The sequence below is a fragment of the Denticeps clupeoides genome, chromosome 13, assembly GCF_900700375.1.
Source record: "Denticeps clupeoides chromosome 13, fDenClu1.1, whole genome shotgun sequence".
Classification (NCBI taxonomy): Eukaryota; Metazoa; Chordata; class Actinopteri; order Clupeiformes; family Denticipitidae; genus Denticeps; species Denticeps clupeoides.
The window spans coordinates 13,381,553-13,403,233 of NC_041719.1; the positions used below are offsets into that span (position 1 = coordinate 13,381,553).

General features: G+C 41.6%; 2 protein-coding genes across 2 annotated transcripts in view; one reads left to right on the forward strand and one right to left on the reverse strand.

Annotated features, from left to right (window-relative positions):
- Positions 1-3,426: 3,426 nt before the first annotated feature.
- On the forward strand, positions 3,427-10,739 carry LOC114802543 (uncharacterized). Its single transcript, XM_029001550.1, has 3 exons — positions 3,427-3,666; positions 9,558-9,592; positions 9,662-10,739. The coding sequence occupies exons 1-3, from the start codon at positions 3,585-3,587 to the stop codon at positions 10,439-10,441; spliced, it is 897 nt and encodes a 298-aa protein (XP_028857383.1). The 5' UTR covers positions 3,427-3,584; the 3' UTR covers positions 10,442-10,739.
- Positions 10,740-16,818: 6,079 nt separating this feature from the next.
- Positions 16,819-21,681, reverse strand: part of LOC114802563 (GTP-binding protein REM 2-like) — a 6,480-nt gene continuing 1,617 nt past the window's right edge. The window contains exons 5-6 of the mRNA XM_029001591.1: positions 19,487-19,664; positions 16,819-17,443 (exon numbers count right to left, since the gene is read on the reverse strand). Of these exons, the coding sequence (XP_028857424.1) occupies positions 17,145-17,443; positions 19,487-19,664 (477 nt within the window). The 3' untranslated portion in view covers positions 16,819-17,144. The remainder of the gene's footprint in view (positions 17,444-19,486; positions 19,665-21,681) is intronic.

Sequence of the window (21,681 nt, forward strand, 5' to 3'; positions counted from 1 at the left end):
GTCATTGAGCCCATAAAAAATGTCTGAAAGTGACGTTGAAACTGGGTTGAAGGGTTCATTGCATGTCATGTCATATATCTTCTGCATATAATGGGAAAATCATCCCTGTTGATTATGTAAATGAAAATGTAAATACATTCGTAGACAGTTCATTTGATGAGTGTTAAGGCTCTAGCTCGACCTATAGAGTTTATGGCATGAGATCTTTTCTTTCGTTTTTACACACAACACCTGGTATCCCATCCAAGTAGAAGTGAAGTGAAGTGATTGTCACATGTGATACACAGCAGCACAGCACATGGTGCACACAGTTAAATTTGTCCTCTGCATTTATCCCATCATCCTGAGTGAGCAGTGGGCAGCCATGACCAGTGCCCGGGGTGCAGTGTGCGGGGACGGTGCTTTGCTCAGTGGCACCTCAGTAGTACCTTGGCGGGTCGGGATTCAAACCGGCAACCTTCAGATTACGGGGCCGCTTCCTTAACCTCTAGGCCACCACTGCCCTCAGCCTGTGATCTTAGCCTGTGCCTAGTAGTGGATGATGCGTTAATCTGAAACTCTTTACTGTAGTCCATTTTACTCCAGATGCAAACAAGTGGTTTCTATGAATCCTGATGTGGACTGTGTTGAAAAGATTACTTTGACAATGTAATTTGTTACAGTAACAAGTTAACCTGTTAAAAATGTAATGAAACATGCCAGCAAAAGAAATACTTCTGCATTACCCTTCAATCAGATCAATGTCAGGACCAGCGACTTGTTACATTCAACTAAAGTGCCTGATTCACAGGGCTTTTTATAGGCACTGAGCGCTGATTGGCTGACACAAAGACCACTCCCACTCGCACGATACCTCCATTAAAAATATTGGCAATTTTTTGAGTACAGTATTAATAAGTTGTAACTAAAATTGTAATCTTTCAATGAGTATTTAACAAACCTTTCATCCAGTAAATATAAAGAAATACAATTAATTTTTTTTCATACTTAAATTGTGTAATTCCATTTCATGTAACTCGTTACTCCCCAAACACTGTATGTGGGACAAAAGAACTGCCATTATCAGTCTTGTCCTTGATAACAATGTAAATGTTGGTCCATTTTGCTCAGTGAGATTCTTACTGAGTAATTTTGGACTGGTCCTTATGGGGCTTGTTTTTTGTACTTGTGTGTACTTGGCTCGTATGGGTAGTTTGACACTATATGGTGTCATTTCTGCTCTACTACATGGTGTCAATTTGCAATATAGTAGTTAGTTTGGTTAAACAGCATAGGATGAAAAACCATTGCACTTTGTAGAGTGTGAACCCCTTTGACACCACGAAGTCTTGCTGGTTGCTATGGCAGGGCTGCATGTTTAAAAAATAAGAAAAAAAATAATAATTGCGGTACATGAATATGCATGGAATTAAAATATAAATATACAACAAATCAGTGAACAATGTGCAATGTGCATGACGTATAAAGTGCGTCTATAAATGTAAAGAGTGTTTCTCAGCTGTTCACAGCTGATTGTGCTGGGGTGCAAAGTGTCCAACTGAAGATTTAAAGAAAGTGTTCTTGTTGCAAAGGTTGGGTTTCAAAAAAGTTGTTGTCATATGCCAGTACTGCATAACTACAACCTCAATGCTGCAAGGAACCTTTATTTCCATATATAAACATTCACTGGAAATGTATTACGTTCTTATACTTTCCCCACAGCAATATTCAGAAATGCACGAAGACAAGAAAGAGTACTTCACTCAGGGTTTTTGTTATTAGATCACTAAATTCCACCATTCAAATCACCAGAGTATAGAGCAGGAAAAGGTAAAATAAGAAGCAGCAGTAGGGTTTTCAGTAGCATACTGTACTTCTCAGTATTACAAGACAATGGTGTAGAGGCACACAACTGGGTTGCTTTTATTTTAAGATGGTTTTGATGCTGGTAAGAGAATATTAGAGCAATGTTCTTCCAAACACCACATTTCACACCTCTGGAGGTGTTATTAACAGCTAAAACAGACAAAGAATCTTTTGCACATTCAGCTGTGTGTTTAAACAAGTGTACAAGTGTAAAAAAAAAAATGAAGATGTAATAAAAATTTAATGTTGCAAAATACACTCCTGGCACAAAAGAGGATTAGTTAGTAGACTAGATAACAAATCTACTGATGAGCCACAGAGTCACAGGTACAAATCCCACACACTACTACTGGGTCCACGTGCAAAACATTTAACCCTGAGTTGCTCCTGAGATGGATCTGCCTCTGCAACTGGCCACAATAAAACACTCTGGATACCACCATCAGTTAAATACATTGCAATGTTGGAGTAAGAAAGAACAGTTATTTGTTTTTTCACTTTTACAAGTTGATGTTTTAATTGTACAAGACACATGTATTAAAAATCTAAAACTTTTTGAGATGCTGATTGCTGGGCCTATGTTGTCTGTGATACTTCAGATGAGTTTCTTCAACTTTCGGTAGCGTCAGTGAGACTCTTCTCACCAGCAAAGATGTGTAGATAGCCTTGACACCTCTATTTCCATCAGCTATTTACAGTTACTCTACTATAACAATTTAAGGAGCATGCAGTGAGCTCACAACATCAGATAACACAGCGCCAAGCCGATATATGGCTTTACATCACTATTGTCTTGATACTTTAGAAATGAGCTCAGCACAAAAACAGGGGCTTTGGAATACGCAGAGACGCTCCTGTTGGTGTATCCATCTTTGCACATGGTGCACAAGAAGTCCAATTGTGACATGAAGCTTTTTTTTATGTTAGGCCATGATGAATAGTGAATGGTGAAGTAAATGGCAAAAAGAGCTCCCATTTTAGTCCTCCACATTATTAAATGAAATTTAGATTCAGTATATTAATGACAATCGTTCAAGTTCAATTTTTTTTTCTTTCACAGTGCTACTGTTTACTATGACTTAAAAATGCATACTTTTAACAATAGTATATATAGTGTACAATAGTATATATAGTATTTACACATATATCTACAGGTATATACAAATATTTTAGCATAGAATGTGTGTAATTATGCCATGTCCACCCATGCAATTTTTCTTACATAATCTTGACGACTCAAAATGTGGCCACTAGAAGGCAGCAAAGTCTCTGGCCAGTATTCAGGGCCACTCACCAAGCAGTTGACGCATGCCCACCCTGTCTCGGAATTACTGCGTTGTATTCTCATAACCTCAAGACAGGTAGGCCTGAGAATGGTATTCAAATTCACATTTCCTGCAATTGTGACTTTTTGTTTTCCAAAAAAAAAAAAAACAGCAGTCTGTGCTGAGGCTCATTTCTCTGCTCATCTCTCTGAAACAGACATGTCACCATGGCCAGTGTATGGGCGTCAGTGGCCCACAGGGCAGTGCACTAGCATGAGAAAGTCTGAAGCTGTTTGAACTGCAGTGGTGACACACAAGCAGGCAGGCAGGCGCTGGGGGCAGCCAGACAGTGGGAGGGTGACGCCACGTAACAAATGAAAGGCCACAAGCTTGGAGCCCCTGGGTGTGAAGACCACTGCTTGTGCACTAGGTGACTCAGTTCTCAGCAGGCAGCAAACAAAGCCTTGAGGATTGATGTCTGCTGACTTTAGAGACACTGGCTGTCCAGAGCTGAGGGGACTGGCGGACAGATTAGTGCTGGTGTCGGTCCACGACGGTAAGAAAACTATTTTCAAGATATGGCACTTTTTTGCTGCCATCATGCCACATGTATAGGATATTTACTACACATGGAATATGAAATGAGGACTGGACTTCCCAAATCTGCTTTTTAAAGTTAATAATAAGTCATAGCGCAAAGTGAAAAAAATGCATTTGTAGGTTGCAGCTAATTACATTCATGTGCAAAATGCTAAAGTTAACAACACAGCGACACAAATCACTTATGTTTTAAGCAAACGTTTTCAATAAAATTTGGTTTGATGAATCTGGGGATGTATGAAATTCGCTTTGTACACATTCCGATGTGCTGAGATAATGTGGTGAATCTACCAAATAGTGTGTGAGAAATGTGCTTCTCCAAATTTAAAAAATTTTAAATCAGATGCGCAGAAATGTCTAATAGATCAAAAAATTATACCTCCAATATTTTTACGTGCTTTTTTCATGTGCGGTTTTGTGTATTGTACTAACAACAAATATGAATTAAATCGATCGACTTTAATCCAACTGTATTCTCCATGAACATAAGCTGCCAATCATCACTGGGCAACATCTAAATTCTGCCATGTTAGGATGCAGAAAATTCATTGCAATGCCGTTGTCTTGCCTCTCATGACCCAAGCAGCCTTACAGGTATGCAGCTTTAAAGTCTACAGCGTTAAACGTCCTTTCTCTTCCTGGCAGGGCCAATGATGTTAACTGAGAACAGCAATAGAAGCACCCACACACTGTAAACAAAAAAAAACAAAACGTTAAGATAGGGATTAAAGGTATAACTGGGAGATTTTTTATGTCTATGTTCACATCCAAGCATTTAGAAGGTAAAAACAACAAAAAAATGAAATAGTGCGCGACTCACATACATGCGAAAAACGATGAAGGCAGGAAATCGTAAAAGAACAGCAGGCGGTGAAAAGAAGCGGATATGTGACAAAGAAGAAGTTTTGGGGGGGCTTGTTACTAAAAAGCATGATCTATCTAAAAGCAACAGGTGCAGGGCGAGCGATGGCCTCTGGGGACCTCCAGCCAGGAAGCCCTCACGCTCCTTCGCTTCCTCTGCCCTTTCTGGTACAACAAGTTTTACGTGGCGCTGTGGTGAAACGCTTGTGGAATCTCCGAGCCCATGTCCCAGCAGTAATTCAGAAAAAGGCAGCAGTGCAGCAGTCATTTTAGACACTGAAGAACCTCCTTTTGGTTCTTCCATACGGAACTCTGCTTATACTGGTGCATTTGGGCGTTTGTTCTTTGGGTTCCAGGATGCTCCCCGGGTCTTGTTGAGTCCAAGGCCCAGATTTTGATGTCGGTGGGGGAGTTTTGTTCTCTTGTTTTGTGTCGTCCGTCCCCAGGAGACTGATCAAGTTCTGTGGCGCGCATACATTCACACTATTTGGTTTCCTCTGTGGTAACCAGTCTCCTGTGCAGAGGTCGTGCGTTTTCTTTTACTACATGCATGAACATTAATGCCTGAGATATGCTGCCCATGCGCTCCTCTGGAGGACTGCACTCCCACAGACAGCAGCGACAGAGCATCATTTCTTCCAGTGGTATTTGCATGACTGTGGACTGGTGAGCGACAGTTCCTTTCCAGTCTAACAAGCATACAATCACAGATGTAAATGCCAGGTCAGTTATATATAATAATTATTTTTTTATTTCTCTTGAATATCATTGCAAGTCAGACTTTGTTAAAAAACTGCAGGGGAATCTAAATATGCAATAGTTGAAACTTTGTGAAAGGTCAGACTTTGTGAAGGCCGCAAAGGGCCAAAAATATTACAACACAATCGGACTCACAAAATATCCATGTGTGTTTATAACTCATTTTGTAACATGAAGGTTTTGTTTAATGACCTCACCAAACAGCTATGATGCGATGAAACGTAACGCATCGTTCTGCTTGACTTTGGAGGTCCTCTGGAATCTATATTGACTGGAAACAGAGCTAATGTCAGGGTGTCCAAGTGTGTGTGTGTGTGTGTGTGTGTGTGTGTATGTGTGTTGGTGGTGAGCTGGGAATTCTGAGGGGCTGTTTTTTTGATTGGGAGCATTGTACATAATACTGTCCCAGTAGTACATTCTTGCACATTTTCCTGCAGTATCCCAGATTGGGACACAGTGTAGGACAGTCTTTTCTGTTCACAACAAAAACTCAGATCACGATTAAGAGCTGCACACCCAGTGTGTGCCGTGTCTCATTAATACCACATCAGGAAGCGGTGAACGTCCTGACAGCGAGCAACGGGTAATGGACAATCAGCTCATGCTGGGCAAATGGTGTATTTTTGGTTGGTCTGTGGCCTCTCTTCACCACAGTGCCACTCTGAGAGCGTAAAGTAGAGGAGCAGCAACGGCTGCAGAGAATAGAATCAAGTTCAAGCCCATGCAGTGTGACAAAAGCAATGGCATATTTAAAAAAAAGATACCTTGAAGTCAATTACACTTGATAGAGTTCAATGCACCAAAATAATTGGTTGCAAAGTAGGGCAATACATATAAAAAAAAAAATATTCCACAGGTTCAGAAATGAGTGATTTCCTAATCAAGGTTTTTTTTTTGCTAATGACTTAAATTCAAATTTGGTTGAAACTGTGCCCCGAACATAGAGCTACACTATATTTATAGTTTTCAGTGATATATATTTTTTTATTTATTGTGCCATTTTAAAGGTTGCTTTGTTTCTGATCTGTCCATCTGCTATTTAAAAGAGCAGCGATTGACTCTCAGTGTAATGCATACATTTTGAGGAAAACTCTGGTAGTAGCCTAGCAGGTAACACAATCATCTGGGCCAGAAGACCACAAAGTCACAGGTTCAAACCCCACTTAATACCATTGTGTCCCTGAACAAGACACTTAACCCAGAGTGTCTCCAGGGGGGGACTGTCCCCGTAACTGATTGTAAGTCACTCTGGATAAGGGTGTCTGCTAAATGTCATAAATGTAAAAAAAACGTTATGACTCCCAGTGCTGGTTGGATGGCAATAAAGTGAGCAACTGTACACTGTGTCATTATAAGTGTGGTCTGTGTCAGGCTGCACCAAAGGATTCCACCCACCTGCCGATTCCACCTGCCTGATCGGGAGGGCGTGGGTTTCCTATGTCCCGCATCTCCATCTGTCTGGAGGCGTGTGGAGTTTGGGTTCTGACATACAGGATCATGTGAAGCCACAGTGTCATGGGTAGCTCGTTTGCCCCTGGTCGTGGATGAGAGTGGATCAGCGCTTTAAGGCGTTGGACTCCGGGGGGGGGGGTTATCACCAGAGGGCAGACACAGCTCCAGAGGAGACAGTTTCAGTGCATGACGCTGTGGTTCATTTGTGCCTTTTTTCCGTCTGACTCCAATAAACTCTTGTGCTTTCCCTACCCTTGTGTCCAATGTTCTGTCCTCCCCTCTGTCATGACACAGGGGGACAACATCCGGCATGGTGTTTTAGATCTTTTAACAGATAAAGGTAACACCTATTCAAGCAACAATCAAATCTTAGCTGAGGGACAACATGACACAACTGACACCCACACTGCACAAAAAATAAAAAATTAGAACATTCCCGAGCATGTTCTATTCCTGACAAGTTCAGCCTTATCAGGGCTCTTAGTTTTGTAACTCAAAATCTATAGAAACCAAATGAGAATTGCTGTTGTCTTCCTCTTGTAAGTTGCTTTGGATAAAAGCGTCTGCAAAGTAAAGTAAAGTAAAGCTTTAAAAATGTCAGGGTTGGAGTTTTCTACCTTAGTCCTATCCTATCCTTTAAATATTAGCACACTTTAGAAAACAAGAAGCTATTAATAAATATTAAAGGGGAAATGGTGATATAATTTAACTTTTCAGCTCAAACTGCACTATGAAATGAGATTCATCGAAAATAATGTGTACTATATATCTGAAGTGGCCAACAGGTTTAAACTGTTGGCCACCAGCATTTGCCCTGTGTCTCATAGCTTTGCAGGTCTCCTTGTTGAGTTGCTTCAGTTTTAGTAGTGTGTACATGTTGCTTTTTTTTAAATATAGAAAGTGTACGTCCAAATATTTTCTAAACAGGAAGATTTATAGGGTGGTAGTAGCCTAGTGGGTAACACACTCGTCTATGAACCAGAAGACCCAGGTTCAAATCCCACTTACTCCCATTGTGTCCCTGAGCAAGACACTTGACCCTAAGTTGCTCCAGGGGGACTGTCCCTGTAACTACTGATTGTAAGTCGCTCTGGATAAGAGCGTCTGATAAATGCTGTAAATGTAAATGTAAATTTTTAGCTTGCATTTGAAGATCTTTAGTGACTGTTTGGAAGTCTAGTGGAAGTTCATTCCACCACCCAGGAGCCAAGAAGAGTCTAGATGTATGCTATTCCTGTACCTTGAATGGTGGTGGTCCTAATCGAGCAGTGCTGGAGGATCGGAGAGATCGAGGTGCAGAGCGAGGAGTGATGAAAGATCAGAGGTAGGAGGGTTCTGACCCTTCCTGGGCTTTGTAGGCAAGCATGAGTATGCGGGCAGCTACAGGAATGTAGGGTAGGGAACGTAGCAGTGGAGTGGCGTGGGAGCAGGCAGAGGAAGTGGTTGACCTGCTTCTACTTTGGATGTAGGGGAAAGGATTCTGAAACAAGCAGAAAAAGAAAGGGGTGAGGCAGCCTGCACATCAAAAAAAACAAAAGCAGTGCAAAGGATCCTGCAGTCCAACCGCAATGACCTGCGGATACCAGATACCATGTCGGCCATCGGCATAGTTTTTAGCCCCTATTGCAATTAAAAAGCAACAAGAAAGATATCTATTAATGTACTTCTGCAGAATGTGGACAGGAAGCCTGATCAGTTCCTCTGTGACTTTAGACATGGTGCATGGATGACATGAAAGAGGAAGCTGATACAGGGCAGCAGGTTTAGTGGTCTCTCCCCATATATCTGTTTGTGTGTGAGACTGCCTTCTACAGTAGATTAAACCCTAATAATCTGGATGTTCCCTAGTTCCCAAGGGTCTAATTTTGCCCTTATGTGGAGCACACACACACACACACAATGCAGACGTGGCGGAGAACATATTAAGGGCAGGCCAGCACATACTAAGATGTGTGGCACACAGTGCAAGGGAGTTAGTTGCATTACAAAATTACCTGTGTCCGTTGTTGTGGCCTGGTGTATACATCGGGGCCCAGTCCTGTTGAGGGGGCCTTCAGCTCGCGGGTGGAACAGGGGGCCTCTTTAGCGGTCAGAGAGATTGCACATGTACTCTACAGGCAGAGGGGCGGATCCATCAGGATTTATTTCTCCTCCACCCTCTCCCTCAACTATATGTCGACTTTCTGTCCAATCTCTCTCCAAAACTCTTATTTTTTCCTCTGTCCCCCCGAGTAGCATAGATACAATAGTACTTAGCAGCTGGTTAATATCAAGGCTTATTGCTAAAAACGATGTAAACCATAGAACTTAAAGTGTACATCAGCTAATGAACTCATTTTATTTCAGTAGTTTGATATTTGAACTTTTTCAGCTTGTTAGGGACTACTGCTTGCAAGGCTTCCACTCCTACTCCGACTTCTTCTGCACCTACAATGGGGCAAAAGAGTATTGGGCATCCACCGATTGTGTAAGTTGTCCCACTTAAAAAGATGACGGAGGTCTGTCATTTTTATCACAGGTACACTTCAGCTGTAAGTTGTAAGTCGCTCTGGATAAGGGCGTCTGCCAAATGCCGTAAATGTAAATGTAGCTGTGAGTGTAAAAAGAATCCAGGAAATCACATTGCATGAGAATTTACTTGTTTCGCAGTGAATATGAACACAAAACTGACAGCTCATTTACCTTCCTCATTCTGGACGATTTACTGTTCCATTCATCACATGTACAAGTGTATTACAGTGGTGAAATATGTGTCTGTTTATTTCCCTCCTGCAGAAATTAAAGCAACTACCAGCATTCGAGAAGATAAGGTTGGTGTCTAAAGCATATGTTCTGAAAACCTTCCATCAGATTTCTCACATATCTTTTTCCCCTGCCAGTGTTGTGCAAGAATGGAGCTGTCCTTGAATCTGATGCAGAAGGAGTTTGAGGGGGATTCATCTGAAGAACAAGGTTTGAGAGGTATGAGACGAAAAAGAGAGTTCATCCCTGATGAAAAGAAGGATGCCACCTACTGGGAGAAGCGTCGCAGGAACAATGTGGCAGCAAAGCGCTCGAGGGAAAAACGGCGGCTGAATGACTACGTCCTGGAAACTCGTCTGGTGGCGCTGAGCGAGGAGAATGCTCGTCTGCACGACGAACTGATGGCCCTAAAACTGCGCTTTGGCCTGATGAATCCCACCACCTACCCTTCCCAACAAAGAAGTGCGCTGCAGCTACGTCCCTGCGGCCCCCAGCTCCCCCCGGCCAGCAGACCCCTGCATGCTGCAGACAGGGAGCTCTACAGAGGCTGGAGGCAAGTGCAAAGGGTGGCGCCAGACCTCCTAGCCTACGGTCAGAGCTCCCCCCTTCCTGCCACCTTTATACCCACACACTCCCGCTCACTCGGTGGCTATCCGTACTTGCCGACCCTCCTCCCTTCCACAAACATGCCCTTCCTCCTACCGCCCCTGCTGCCCCCAACTTCTGTGCCATGGTCAGGTCTTCCACTGGTCCAGTCTGTGTCCCAGAGGGCGGCCTCAGATGAGGAAGGAGAGCAGCGGGTCCCGGCTGATTTAGGAGCCGAAACCAGCACTTCTATGCCTTACAAACTGAGAATGAAGCTGCAGAAAGCCGATACACACCGGGACGGCACAAACACAGGTAGCCCCCCTCACTGAAACCACAAAGTCACAAAGAGAATGCCAGTAATGGACAGAAGAGCACAGGAACAACTGGAGACACTGGTGGTTTACTTCCACATGTTCAAAACATCTATGATAGATGGGGAAACTTTTCATTTTCTTGTGTCAAAGATTTCTTGTGACGTCATCTGTGGGTCATTATACAGGCCGGTGGAGGCACAGGAGGCGCTCGGTCAAACTTTTAACGGATTAGTGAAGAAGTAGGATGCACTAGAAGAAGGATGTTCAGCTGAAAATCAAATACATGTTTCTGCTTTGTTTTTTAATCGAAAATGTGAATTGATTATATCATAGGATGAGTCTAAGATGTAACAAAATGAAGAAATGGCCTGAAGACATTCTGGTTATGTCACAGCACTTCTGAGAAAATGACTGATGGGCCAGAAGTAGCCAGACGGGACTCATCTTAATGAGCCCATGAGCTCAGACCTAGTTTCTCAAACATAAAAAAAATGGCCACTGCATGCCACATCGTGCCTTCAAATAACAATTTCATTTCATATGTGAAGACCTTAAGGCTATAAGTCATTTTTGTATTAAATGCTATGTTTTTTTTCCGTCAGTCAATTAAAATGATTTTTTCCCATTTCAAATGAAGTGAAAGTCATTGTGATACACAGCACAGCACACGGTGCACCAACGAAATGTGTCCAAAACGATAAGAGGTGTGATCTCTTACATCTTGAGGCAAGTCCCTTCTTTCCACTAAAAGATGCGATGCTGAAATTCCAAGGTATTCCACATTTAAAGAATACAAAAGACATTAACAAAAGTTCACATTTACTCTTTTCCAGGTCATGTCAATTAAAATGTAAGAGATAAATATCTTGTGGTTTGGATGAAGTCAGCATGTTCTGTGTCATAATGCTTTGTCTCAAACACACAAATGCACAAATGATTCAAAAATTTCCATAGTTTGAGTTTATTGTCATTCACATGTGTTAAGTAATCATTACACATTCCCACATTATGAAAATGGAATTTCTGGTGATTAGGCCATTGACAGGGCCTGGGCAACAATTTTGTTATGACATGCAAGCCAGTTTGTGCGGTGGAGACGCAGACTCGTAATAGGGAGGGGGTTTCTCAGATGCTGTGACTCACTCTTCACCAAAGGACCACTTCCTAACTGAGAGAGACGTACCACATTACACGACTTCAAAAGGTGTTAATCCAGATGCTGGTTGTACAGAGCTGTAAAAATGGCATTTGCTGCGTTATGCATGTCAAGGTGTTGTGGCAGAGAACCTGCTGTTTCTGGACGATCATCAGTTGGCAGACTGTCTAAATATCCAAAAAGATTTTCAGAATTTGTCAAATTTGTGCTTCAGCACTAATTGCCAAAAAGCAACTTGATTACTTAACAGTAAATATGTATTTGTATGATAGTTACATATGCAAAAATGTTATTAGCATATGTAAAAAACATATTATTAGCAGTTGTAGCTTCCCTCCATCCCTCTGGGGGAACGGTAGGCTCCTTCAGGGAAAGATTTTTGGACATGAAGCTTCCTGGCAGGCGAAGTCCTTGTTTGGTCTCAACCAGACGGGCAAGTACCCCGCAGCAATCCACAGGAAATCAACAGCAAGAATAAAATGGCACTTTCAGTTACAGACTTTCAGTTTCTTCTTAATGCTTTTGAAGACAAACAGGTGTTGGTATTGACTCATTCATGCAGCGCTGGTAATCACACTTTGTGGAAAGTTATTCTACAATAATTTCTTGTAATACACAGAAACCCTTAGATAAAAAAAAGAAAGCTTGAAATCTCGTCAACTTCAATATTTGAAATCATTTTTCTATGCATTTTGTGTTATTCCCCCTGAAAAAAAACAGTCAAAATCCTTCCCCTTCTAAAACGAACATCCCCCCTGTTCCGTCCCTTGTGCTATTTTCTCAATGAATGCATAGGTCTATTGAGTAAAAAAGTGAATTTTTTTTTTATTTACCTCAATAAGCGGCAGAGCAGGTTACGGCAGGGCCCGTGGCATAGGCAATATAGGCAAATGCTAAGGGCACCACAAAAGAAGGAAGAAAAAAAGTGTATCATGAATTGTTTAATGAATTTCCTAACGTAACAAAGCCTATTAAGTAGTAGCAGTAGAAATAATAATAATGATACGTAAATTTCCTGTGGCGGGATGTTGGATTTGAACCTGGGTCTTCTGGATCATGGGCAAGTGCCTTACTCGCTAGGCTACTACCCAAATGCTTCAGGAGAAAATCTGAGTATCTGACATGAAACGTCAACACTATGCATGTTGTTTTACGATACTAGAATATATTCATTATGTTTCACTGTTGGTCTCCCCCAATGTGCATTGTCATCTGCACAAAATCAGTCTGATAAACAATAAAATCCACCATCCCCCATGATTTGCTTTTACAACTCTGCTACTGCTGTTAATATATTTTAAAAAGCCATATTAACAATGCCTTAACTAAATGAAAAAGAAGTACGTTGCAAGGCTTTGGGCAGGGGCTGCAAAACAGACCCAATACCACAGGATTTAAAAAAGACTTTTATTCTTCATATGTTGAGACACCGGCGAGAAACACATTACAAGGTAAAAAAAAAAAAGCCTTATAAAGTTCAAATAACGAAAATATATTTTCGAAACAAGAAACTTTGCTGCTGAGATGTTTTTTAATCGTACAAAAAAAGAACTGCTGAACTCAGCTATGTTGAATGTTGCGGTTTCACCAGCTCATCTTAAAACTAAACTTGGTAGATAAATGAAAGCTGACGTGAACTCTGAAATAAAAAAAAAAGCAAATGTTTGATTTGAAGAACCACACAACTTGCCACCTTGGCACAGACTCTGCAATGGAGTCTCTACCATTCTTCTAATAAACATTCCGTCTTTGGACATTTGGATGATTGTGGAATGAGTCAAAGATCTCCCAAGACTTCCAAAGGGGAACCTTTAATAAATCTCTAATGTGCTCTTCAGACATATAATCTGCATTCGTCAGCCCCTATCTCACAACTGGCTAGTAAAAAGCAAGAAAGTTACTGTTCAATGTATATAGGTATTAGCTATATGTTTATGTCCAATTGTCACAGGGACACATGGTGAACGCATAGACGCATACGCACAACTTACAACAAAGGGGGTTTAATCACAAAAAAAAACACAAGCACGTACAAAGACAGGGAAATAACCATGACCATGAGGACACAACACAGCATGCACACATTTATGCACACATTCAGGACAATCAGGAGCACTACACTGACAAATGAAAACTCCACCTTCGAACCACGGAACACCCCCCAGATTCAGATCATGACACCAATATTATGCATAAAATACGATTGCTGCAGAGATAAGAGTGTAGGCATTTGAGAATATGAAGGTGGCAAGGTGGTGAGTATCATTTTCTACGCACTTGCCCACTTGTCGAGAATACAAAAGATGACTCATCTTATAATATGACGGGACCTGTTTTTTTTTTTTTTTTTATTGCTTCTGTCAGGTGTTTTCACATTGGTAACATGGAATTTAGCAACTGATAAATAATGGTTTTGATGATGAACTAACAAATCTGATGACATTCTAGATCAGCAATCTCACTCACCTGAAGAAGAGAAGTTTCACTGTGGTGTTTAATGGTATATAATGCACCCACCACATTGTCAGATCACAAGTTTTATGTTTTGAGTTTGGGAGAATCTAGCACATTCCCAAGGTTCCATTTGTAACCTAATTCCATTGCTTCAGTCATTTTACTGATCTCCTGAGTGAGATTTACATGATGCAGATGGTAATTTGACTGTAATGAGTCTATTGTCATCTTTTCATCTTTTATGTGTCTTCCAACATGGCAGGTAAGAAATTAACCAATGAAAGCTTCTTGTTTTTTGCTCATTTAAATCTAGAGCAGGCAAGGTAGTTAGAAGATGGTGAGAAATGTCTCTGTTTTTATTAGTTTTTTCGATTCATATTCACTGAAATATGAAAGTGTGGACATAGAAAGCACGAATACTTACATGTTTCAAGGGGTACATATGAATATGTTTTAAATGAAGCCTTTATTGTTGGTTCACAGAATAAAATGGCTTTGAGAACTGTTCCATGGTCTTTTCTCTGTGTTGTAAGCAACTGGATTTAATTTCATAAAACCTTTCTTTACTTTTTATGTAATTAAACTAGGCCAAACCTGAACCAACTTAATTTACACTAAAATGCGATTTAGACTGGCCGCTATGTCTAGAATATAAATATAAGTAATGTTTAAAATGTGCAGTAATGTAAGTGATGATACATGGTTACAGTGATTACGGCATCTATTTTGTCTTTTTTTTTCACCTAGCTAGGTAGTTACATCCTGGCAATTATTAAAATGTGCTTATGAGAAATGGTCGGGGGACAGCGTGAGCTATACACTGATAGTGGGGGTGTGGTCTTCAGACGCATCAACTAGTACCTTCTGTAGGAGTGGGTGGTTTTGGAATGAGTTGTCAGTGATGTTTCAGATAAAATCTGAGTAATGTCTTTTCAGTAATTTAGCAGTTTTGCCTCAGTCTGTGAAAATATGACAAAATACTAGTCTTTCATGTACAGTCATTTCATGTACAGTTTGTCTCATTTTCACCACAGCATGAGGCTCCAGGGACTGGACTGGGGACCTAAAATGCAGTACAAAATCTATAAAGACATGCATGCAGAGGGAGAGGTACAATGTTCAGGAATAGTCGTCACAGTCCCCTGATTTATCATCAAAATTCTAGCACGATTTGAACCAACCTGTCCGTGCTCGGCAGCCATCAAATTTAACTGAAAAAAATCCAGACCCGCATCAAAGGCTGCAATTTTTGCAATTGTCTAATCTTGTTATGATGCATATTGCATTTTCTGTAATGTCACTGCTGAAATACTTCTGTTTCCATAAGCCATGACATATATTAAAAAGAAGTTGCTACTTTAAAAGTTCAGCCAATGATAAACAAAAATCCCAAAAATTTAGAGGGGGTACCAAACTTGTATATATGGCAGCAAAAAGGCAACACACACTGGTTTGTGAATGAAAATGAATACAACCAAATTAAATATTTTGTGTGGCTTTGAGTGCCTTTGAGTGGCAGAAAGAAACATGGAGGAAACCTGCACCAAAATGGGGAGAGACACACAACAACCAAGCCTGGACTTAATTTCTTTTCTCAAGGTTTTGAAATTCAACACCCTAAGCCCTATTTTTGGATTTTGACAATTTAATAAGGAAACTTTTCCTATTAGTATCCAAATGGTCGTGTATGAGCAGTTGGACAGGGACAGTGCTGGGTTTTCCTACTGAACAGCAGGTGGCACTCATGACCAGTAGCTGCAGAGCTGCAGAAGCAGTAGCTGCTTCTGTTATCTGTACCAGACCAGTCACACAGAGTGATGATTTTATATCAGCATGTGAGCTTTCTGTACTCTGTTACTTAATAAACTTTAGAAGTTAACACCACAATTTTATGCAATTTTTTTTTTTATTCTGGCTTAAGCGATGAACCTTTGCTCAGTATCAGCAGTCCATTTCTCCCATCTGTGGGTGTGCATGGGAGTAAATTGATAGAAAGAAAGGAAATGAGGAGGAGTGGAGAAACAGAATAATTTGGTGTGTGTGCCAGAGTCTGACCAGCAGTGCTGCGCTAGACTCCCGTTGTCAAAAACTGTGGGGGCTCTCGACTTTTCTGCCGTCCCCCCCCCCCCCCCCCCCCCCCCCCCCCCCACCCAATTTCACACCCAACTGACTGTGCGCTCCTCAAGGAATAAAGGTAGAAGAATTTTGTCACAAAGATTTGTGGTCTCCATGACTACAGTTGCCAGGCAACCATCCGTCTATATACAGTGTGCCCTGTCGATCCTCAAACAAGAAAGGAAAAAAAAAAGCAAGAAATGAAGGAACACCTACACAGTCTCAACTGCCAACTCGACTCCCCATCACTGGTTTTGTCGCCAACTATGGTGCTGAGGTCCCTGTGGGATTTTCTCTGCAACTCTGATACGGTCACATACGAACTGCTGAAGCAATTAATCGCACCATTAGCCTGTCGTTATTTTCCAAATATGTTGTTTTGTCTATCTCAGAAATTTCAGCTGATGCTCCTAACAGAGGAACTCAAAGCCAGCCATGACATGGACTGTCAGGGTTGAGTGTTTAGGGACACAATGGCAGCAAGTCGGGATCAAACTTAACCTTAGAAAAAGAGGGTAAAACATATACATACATAAATGTACTAAATACATCATGATCAATATTTTTTGTGCACCATCTGAGCCTTTGTGACTTCTTTTTGAGTAATGCAATGCATTTTATATGACTTGAAGAAACATGTTTAATATTGACCAGAGTTGGCAGCTTGTTCTCTTCCCAAATGTTTTTATTAACTTATTTTCCTATTGTGGCACAGACACCTTTATTGTAATGTTACAGTACACATCATATATACAGTCGGAGAACTCAGAAATTGTGTGATGGAGTGGGGCTATAGGTGCACTACGAATCACATCAGCTCGTTCTAAACTGACATTGAGGTGTTCCTTCAGCTCCAGTAAATTTCCACTGTCACAAGACAACTGTTATGTGTTATGTGACTGTCAGATAGCATTGCTTCATGTACAGTTCACTTATGTTGTCTTTCCTTCCATTGTCTTTCTTCATCTTTCCATTTCACTCCTCCCCCCCAAATCACAGTGCTCCCAGATCATGGCATGAGCGTGATTTCTGCCTACAGAACCTCCCCCCTTCCTTTTCTCTATCTCTGGGGTAACGGGGAACCAGGCTAGCGAGGAAGCGCTTTGCCCGAGTGGTGAGGCTCTCCCTCCTGCCTCCTCCCGCTCCGTCTTCTCCACCAGCCCCGAGAGGCCCGGGGCTTTCTCCCCTGGCTATACGAACCGCTGCCTCCAGCAGCTCAGACGTACGGTGGTCGAGCGAGGCAGAGATCTCCACGTATATACTGCCAAACAGGGCTGCACTGGAACGAGCCTCTGAGAGAGAGAGAGAGAGAGAGAAATGGAGGAACAACAGGCAGGTCAAGAAAAAGGGCAAATCGCTGAAAAAGAAAAAACAGGCAGATAATGCGAAATGAAAGGGTGGGTTACTGAAAGCGAGGAGGAAGCATGAATAGGGAGATGCAGTTTTCCCAGAGTGCGACCGCACAGGTCACATGATGAAGCCTCACCGCGGCTGTCACAGACTCATCTGCTCTACTGCCTCTCTCTGACCTTTTACACACAGAGTCAAGGTACCAAACCTGAGCACTCAGGTTACATCATCACATACACACACACACAGGCTGAGGGACTGAGGGAATTGTATTAAGCCCTGCCCACACTACAGAACACAGACGAATAAAGGAGAACATGGGAGAAATGTGGCTGCTTTAAGAAACCAAATGTGCTGTTTGCTTAGAAGTTTCCAATTAAGCACATTAATTAAGTAGAGATTAATTTACACTGCTCCACAAAAACATGAAGGCATCTGAAACGAGCAGCTGGAGATGTTCTCCAGTTCTCATCCAACGCCCCCAAATGTAATTAACCTCGAACGCCACACTCTGCCTCAGGCACCCGTCGTAGGGCTCAGCAATTACACAACACTTGCAAAAACACACACTCGTAGCAGATGTGTGTGTGTGTGTGTGTGTGTGTGTGTGTGTGTGTGAGTCCATGATTGCACGATTTGGCTTCACACTTGTGCATCTGTCTTTCTCTGCTATTCTGCATCTATAGTGTTTCATAATCTCAAAAAAAAAAAAAAAAACACATTTGTGCAGCTATATGAAAAAAAAACTGTCAGCAACTTGGCTGCTTGTGGAGAAAGAAAAGAAAAAGAAGCAAGGACAGGGTGAATACATTTACTCAGGTGAATACATTTACAAGGCAGACTGTAAAAAAGGTTGAAACGGCAATGGCACATTAATGAATGTTCTAAAGTTCCAGTTCACACATTTATCCAGTTGTCCTTTCATCCATACCTGTGTGGCATCTATACAGGTAATAGCAGGGATGGGATAGGCCCCTATTAAACTTTACTTTACTTTACTTTACTTTATTTGGCAGACGCTTTTATCCAAAGCGACTTACAAAACATCCTATAAACAAGCTGTTCTGAGATCTAACACTCTATTTCATCAATCAGCAGGGCTGATCATCTCTGTTTCATCAATCAGCAGGGCTAAATTAATGCTCTGAGGCTGCATGTGTCGAGGCTGCATATTTGGTTTGGTAGTGGGCGTGGTCCCAAGATAACCACAGCAGAGATCAGAGATCGTGTTTGTGCTGACCACTGACACCATGTGTATAAAGGGGTATTTGTACTGTAAAAAATACATTTGGTCTTTTAAAAAACACATAGGTAACACTAAAATCAAACTTCTCAAAGTTGGACTTGTGCCCCCAAGCTTTACAATCAGGAGTCAAGATGTTTCTACCTGGGTTTTTACCCAGAGGTGATGAAAAACATAATAAGCAAAGAGTTTAGCACATTCACAAAGTACAGAACGCCCAGGATGTGGTACCACGGTACATAAGATTGTCTGAATTTGCCAGCAGCTAAATTGCATGTCTGCTGTTTTGGTCTATGACATAATTGGCCAATCAGAAAAGGTCCAATAATATAAAGTTAACAACAACTATGGATTCAGCCCTAAAATGCTGTCTGGTGCTAATACAAGCCAAAACAGAAATCTTCAGAGTTACTGTTAAGAAAAGCCCATTGATATCTTGGTCTAAATAAGAAATAAATGTTTCTTAAATTTTCTACTCTCCGTCAGCCATAAGCCAATCCCTTCTGAAATGTTACATTTCGCTAAACCCACCTAAAGTGACAAGTGGCCGGGTGGTTCCTCTTATTCCACAAACCTAGCATGCATTCCTTTCTTTTGTTGCATCAATTTATTCCTGTAAATCATGTCTTAACTCGATTTAGTTGCTGCGTTTGGGTATTTTTTTTTATTCTAGAGGGGCTCAATGCCCCATAAAAGTAAAAAAAAAAACTGTATGAGATATAGGTTTCATAAGAACACGTACCTTCCGCGCTGACTTCCCGAGAGCGAACAAGGTCGCTTTTGTTACCAACAAGAATGATGGGCGTTTGGGGCTGCGTTTCCCTCAGGAGGAGGCGAAGCTGGGCAGTGCGGTGAAAGCTTCGCCTGTCCGTCACCGAGAACACAAGCACACAAACGTCACACTGCAGCGTGGACAGATCCTGCGGGGGAGGAGTGGACAGAGGGATGGCAGGAAATTAGATTTCTCCCGAGCAAATCGTGTGCAGTAATCTGGAGGAAAGCCTGTAGGTGTGGAGCGACACTCCCCATGCATATTTCTGAATCCCAACATTGTTCACCTCATGGAGCACAATAAGTCTAACCTGGTGGCCCACAGGTCCACGCGAAGACATTCTCGTGACGTTACCATGATGCAGGCTACATAGTAAAGCCCAAGAGCATTGCAAGGACCCCTGTGAGGTTGCAGTTTATTGATCGAGTATCTCTTTGTGGCACTGTAAATGTAGGATTGTTTGCTAATAAACTTTTATTACCAAGACATTTGGCAATCTTTCATATTTAATGCATGATACAATGGATACAATCTTTCACTCTGTGATGGTACGAGTACAATGGCGTGTTTGTGAATGTGTAGGAGTTGTGGACTGTAGTGGGATATGGTAAAGTGGAAAAAGAGTGATTCATTAGCTCGCTTATTTGACTACAATACCTCTGCAGTTGTGAAGTGACGATTGCACATGAACAAGTCAGATGTAAGAGGAGAAGTGCTCTTTTCGGCCATTAATGCCCTGCAGCAAGCGAGAGCTCCCCAGGAGCTTGTTAATGCCACGCGGCCCAGTGGCACTCTGGCTAACGGAATAATTACTGTCCGGCTTTAAAAGCTCGTCGTCAATTATGGGAGTAAAAACAGAGCGGGCTGCGAGGCTCCTGACACACTGACACTTCCAATGCTTCCCGTAGAGGAATCCTCTCTGCAAAAACAAGCAAAAGGTCCTGCGCTGCGTCGGATATTAACAACTTTCTGGTGTTGATTAGGATTTTTTTTTATAAATCCTAAATGGCTGCCGAGAAAACAGCTCCCCCCTATCCATTGTTTTATTCATTATCACCTACAACTTTTCTCAGACACAGTTTCTTCTTTTCCAACTATGGCTCCTGCTATAGAGCAAATAACCTGCCAACAATGATCCTTACCAACAAAAGCAAATTTCCACAAAACCATGTGGAATGCCCAGACCAACTCCATTGGGACATGGGGCCACCAAGTCTTTAATGGCACCTGCCCTGCACAGCTTAGATCTTTCCAGATCTTTCCAAGATCGCACAAATCTGATTCAAGTCAGGACCTGGGATACAATGAGTAGAAAGAATGTATAAAGTTAAAAAATGTGCATGGAAGACCAGGGTTGGTGACTCTCACCAAGATCAGCCACAACATTAAAAACCACAGACAAGAGATGTAAATAACACTGATGATCAGGCGGTGGCATATATAATTCCGTAATTGATAAAATGGGTAAAATATTCTCAAAAATGGTCTCCCTGGTGGTTAGAAGCTACCACAAGAGATAACACAGTATATAACAGGCAACAGGGTTGTAAGTACATTGATGCAAGTGGGCGAACTAAAGACTACAATATCTGATCCAATCTCATGGAAGAGTGAATCAAGAACAAATTTGCTCTGCTGATCATAACAGAAAGGTGTCAGAATACACGTATCTTTATAGGGCTGAATAGCTGCAGACTGGCTAGAGTGACCAAATTGACCCCTGAAGACCACTAAAAACACAATAAGCACTGGACCACTGAGCAATGAAAGAAGATGGTCCAATCTGATGAAACATTCCCTCTTCAATCCGTAGAACAGACCAATAAGCAGTGTAGGGTTTAGTGCAATGTTCTGCTGGGAACTCTTGTGTCCTACATCCATGTGGATGATAGATTGTTTCTGACCCCAACCTGGCAATTGCGTTCCCTGATTCAGGATGCATTCTGCGCACTCTCACACAATGTATTATCTGATTAAATGAATGATTTATATAAAGGATAGGTATGCCGAAGAGAGACTATGTTAAAAAAATTGTGCTGAAAGCGTCAATTTAGCAAAAACATTGTAAACTGGTGTTGATTTCACAGTGTGAGAAAAACAGTGCCCTTTTAACGATTCTTTTAATGAAAATGAAATTTTACTGCAATAGCAGCTCACCCAACACC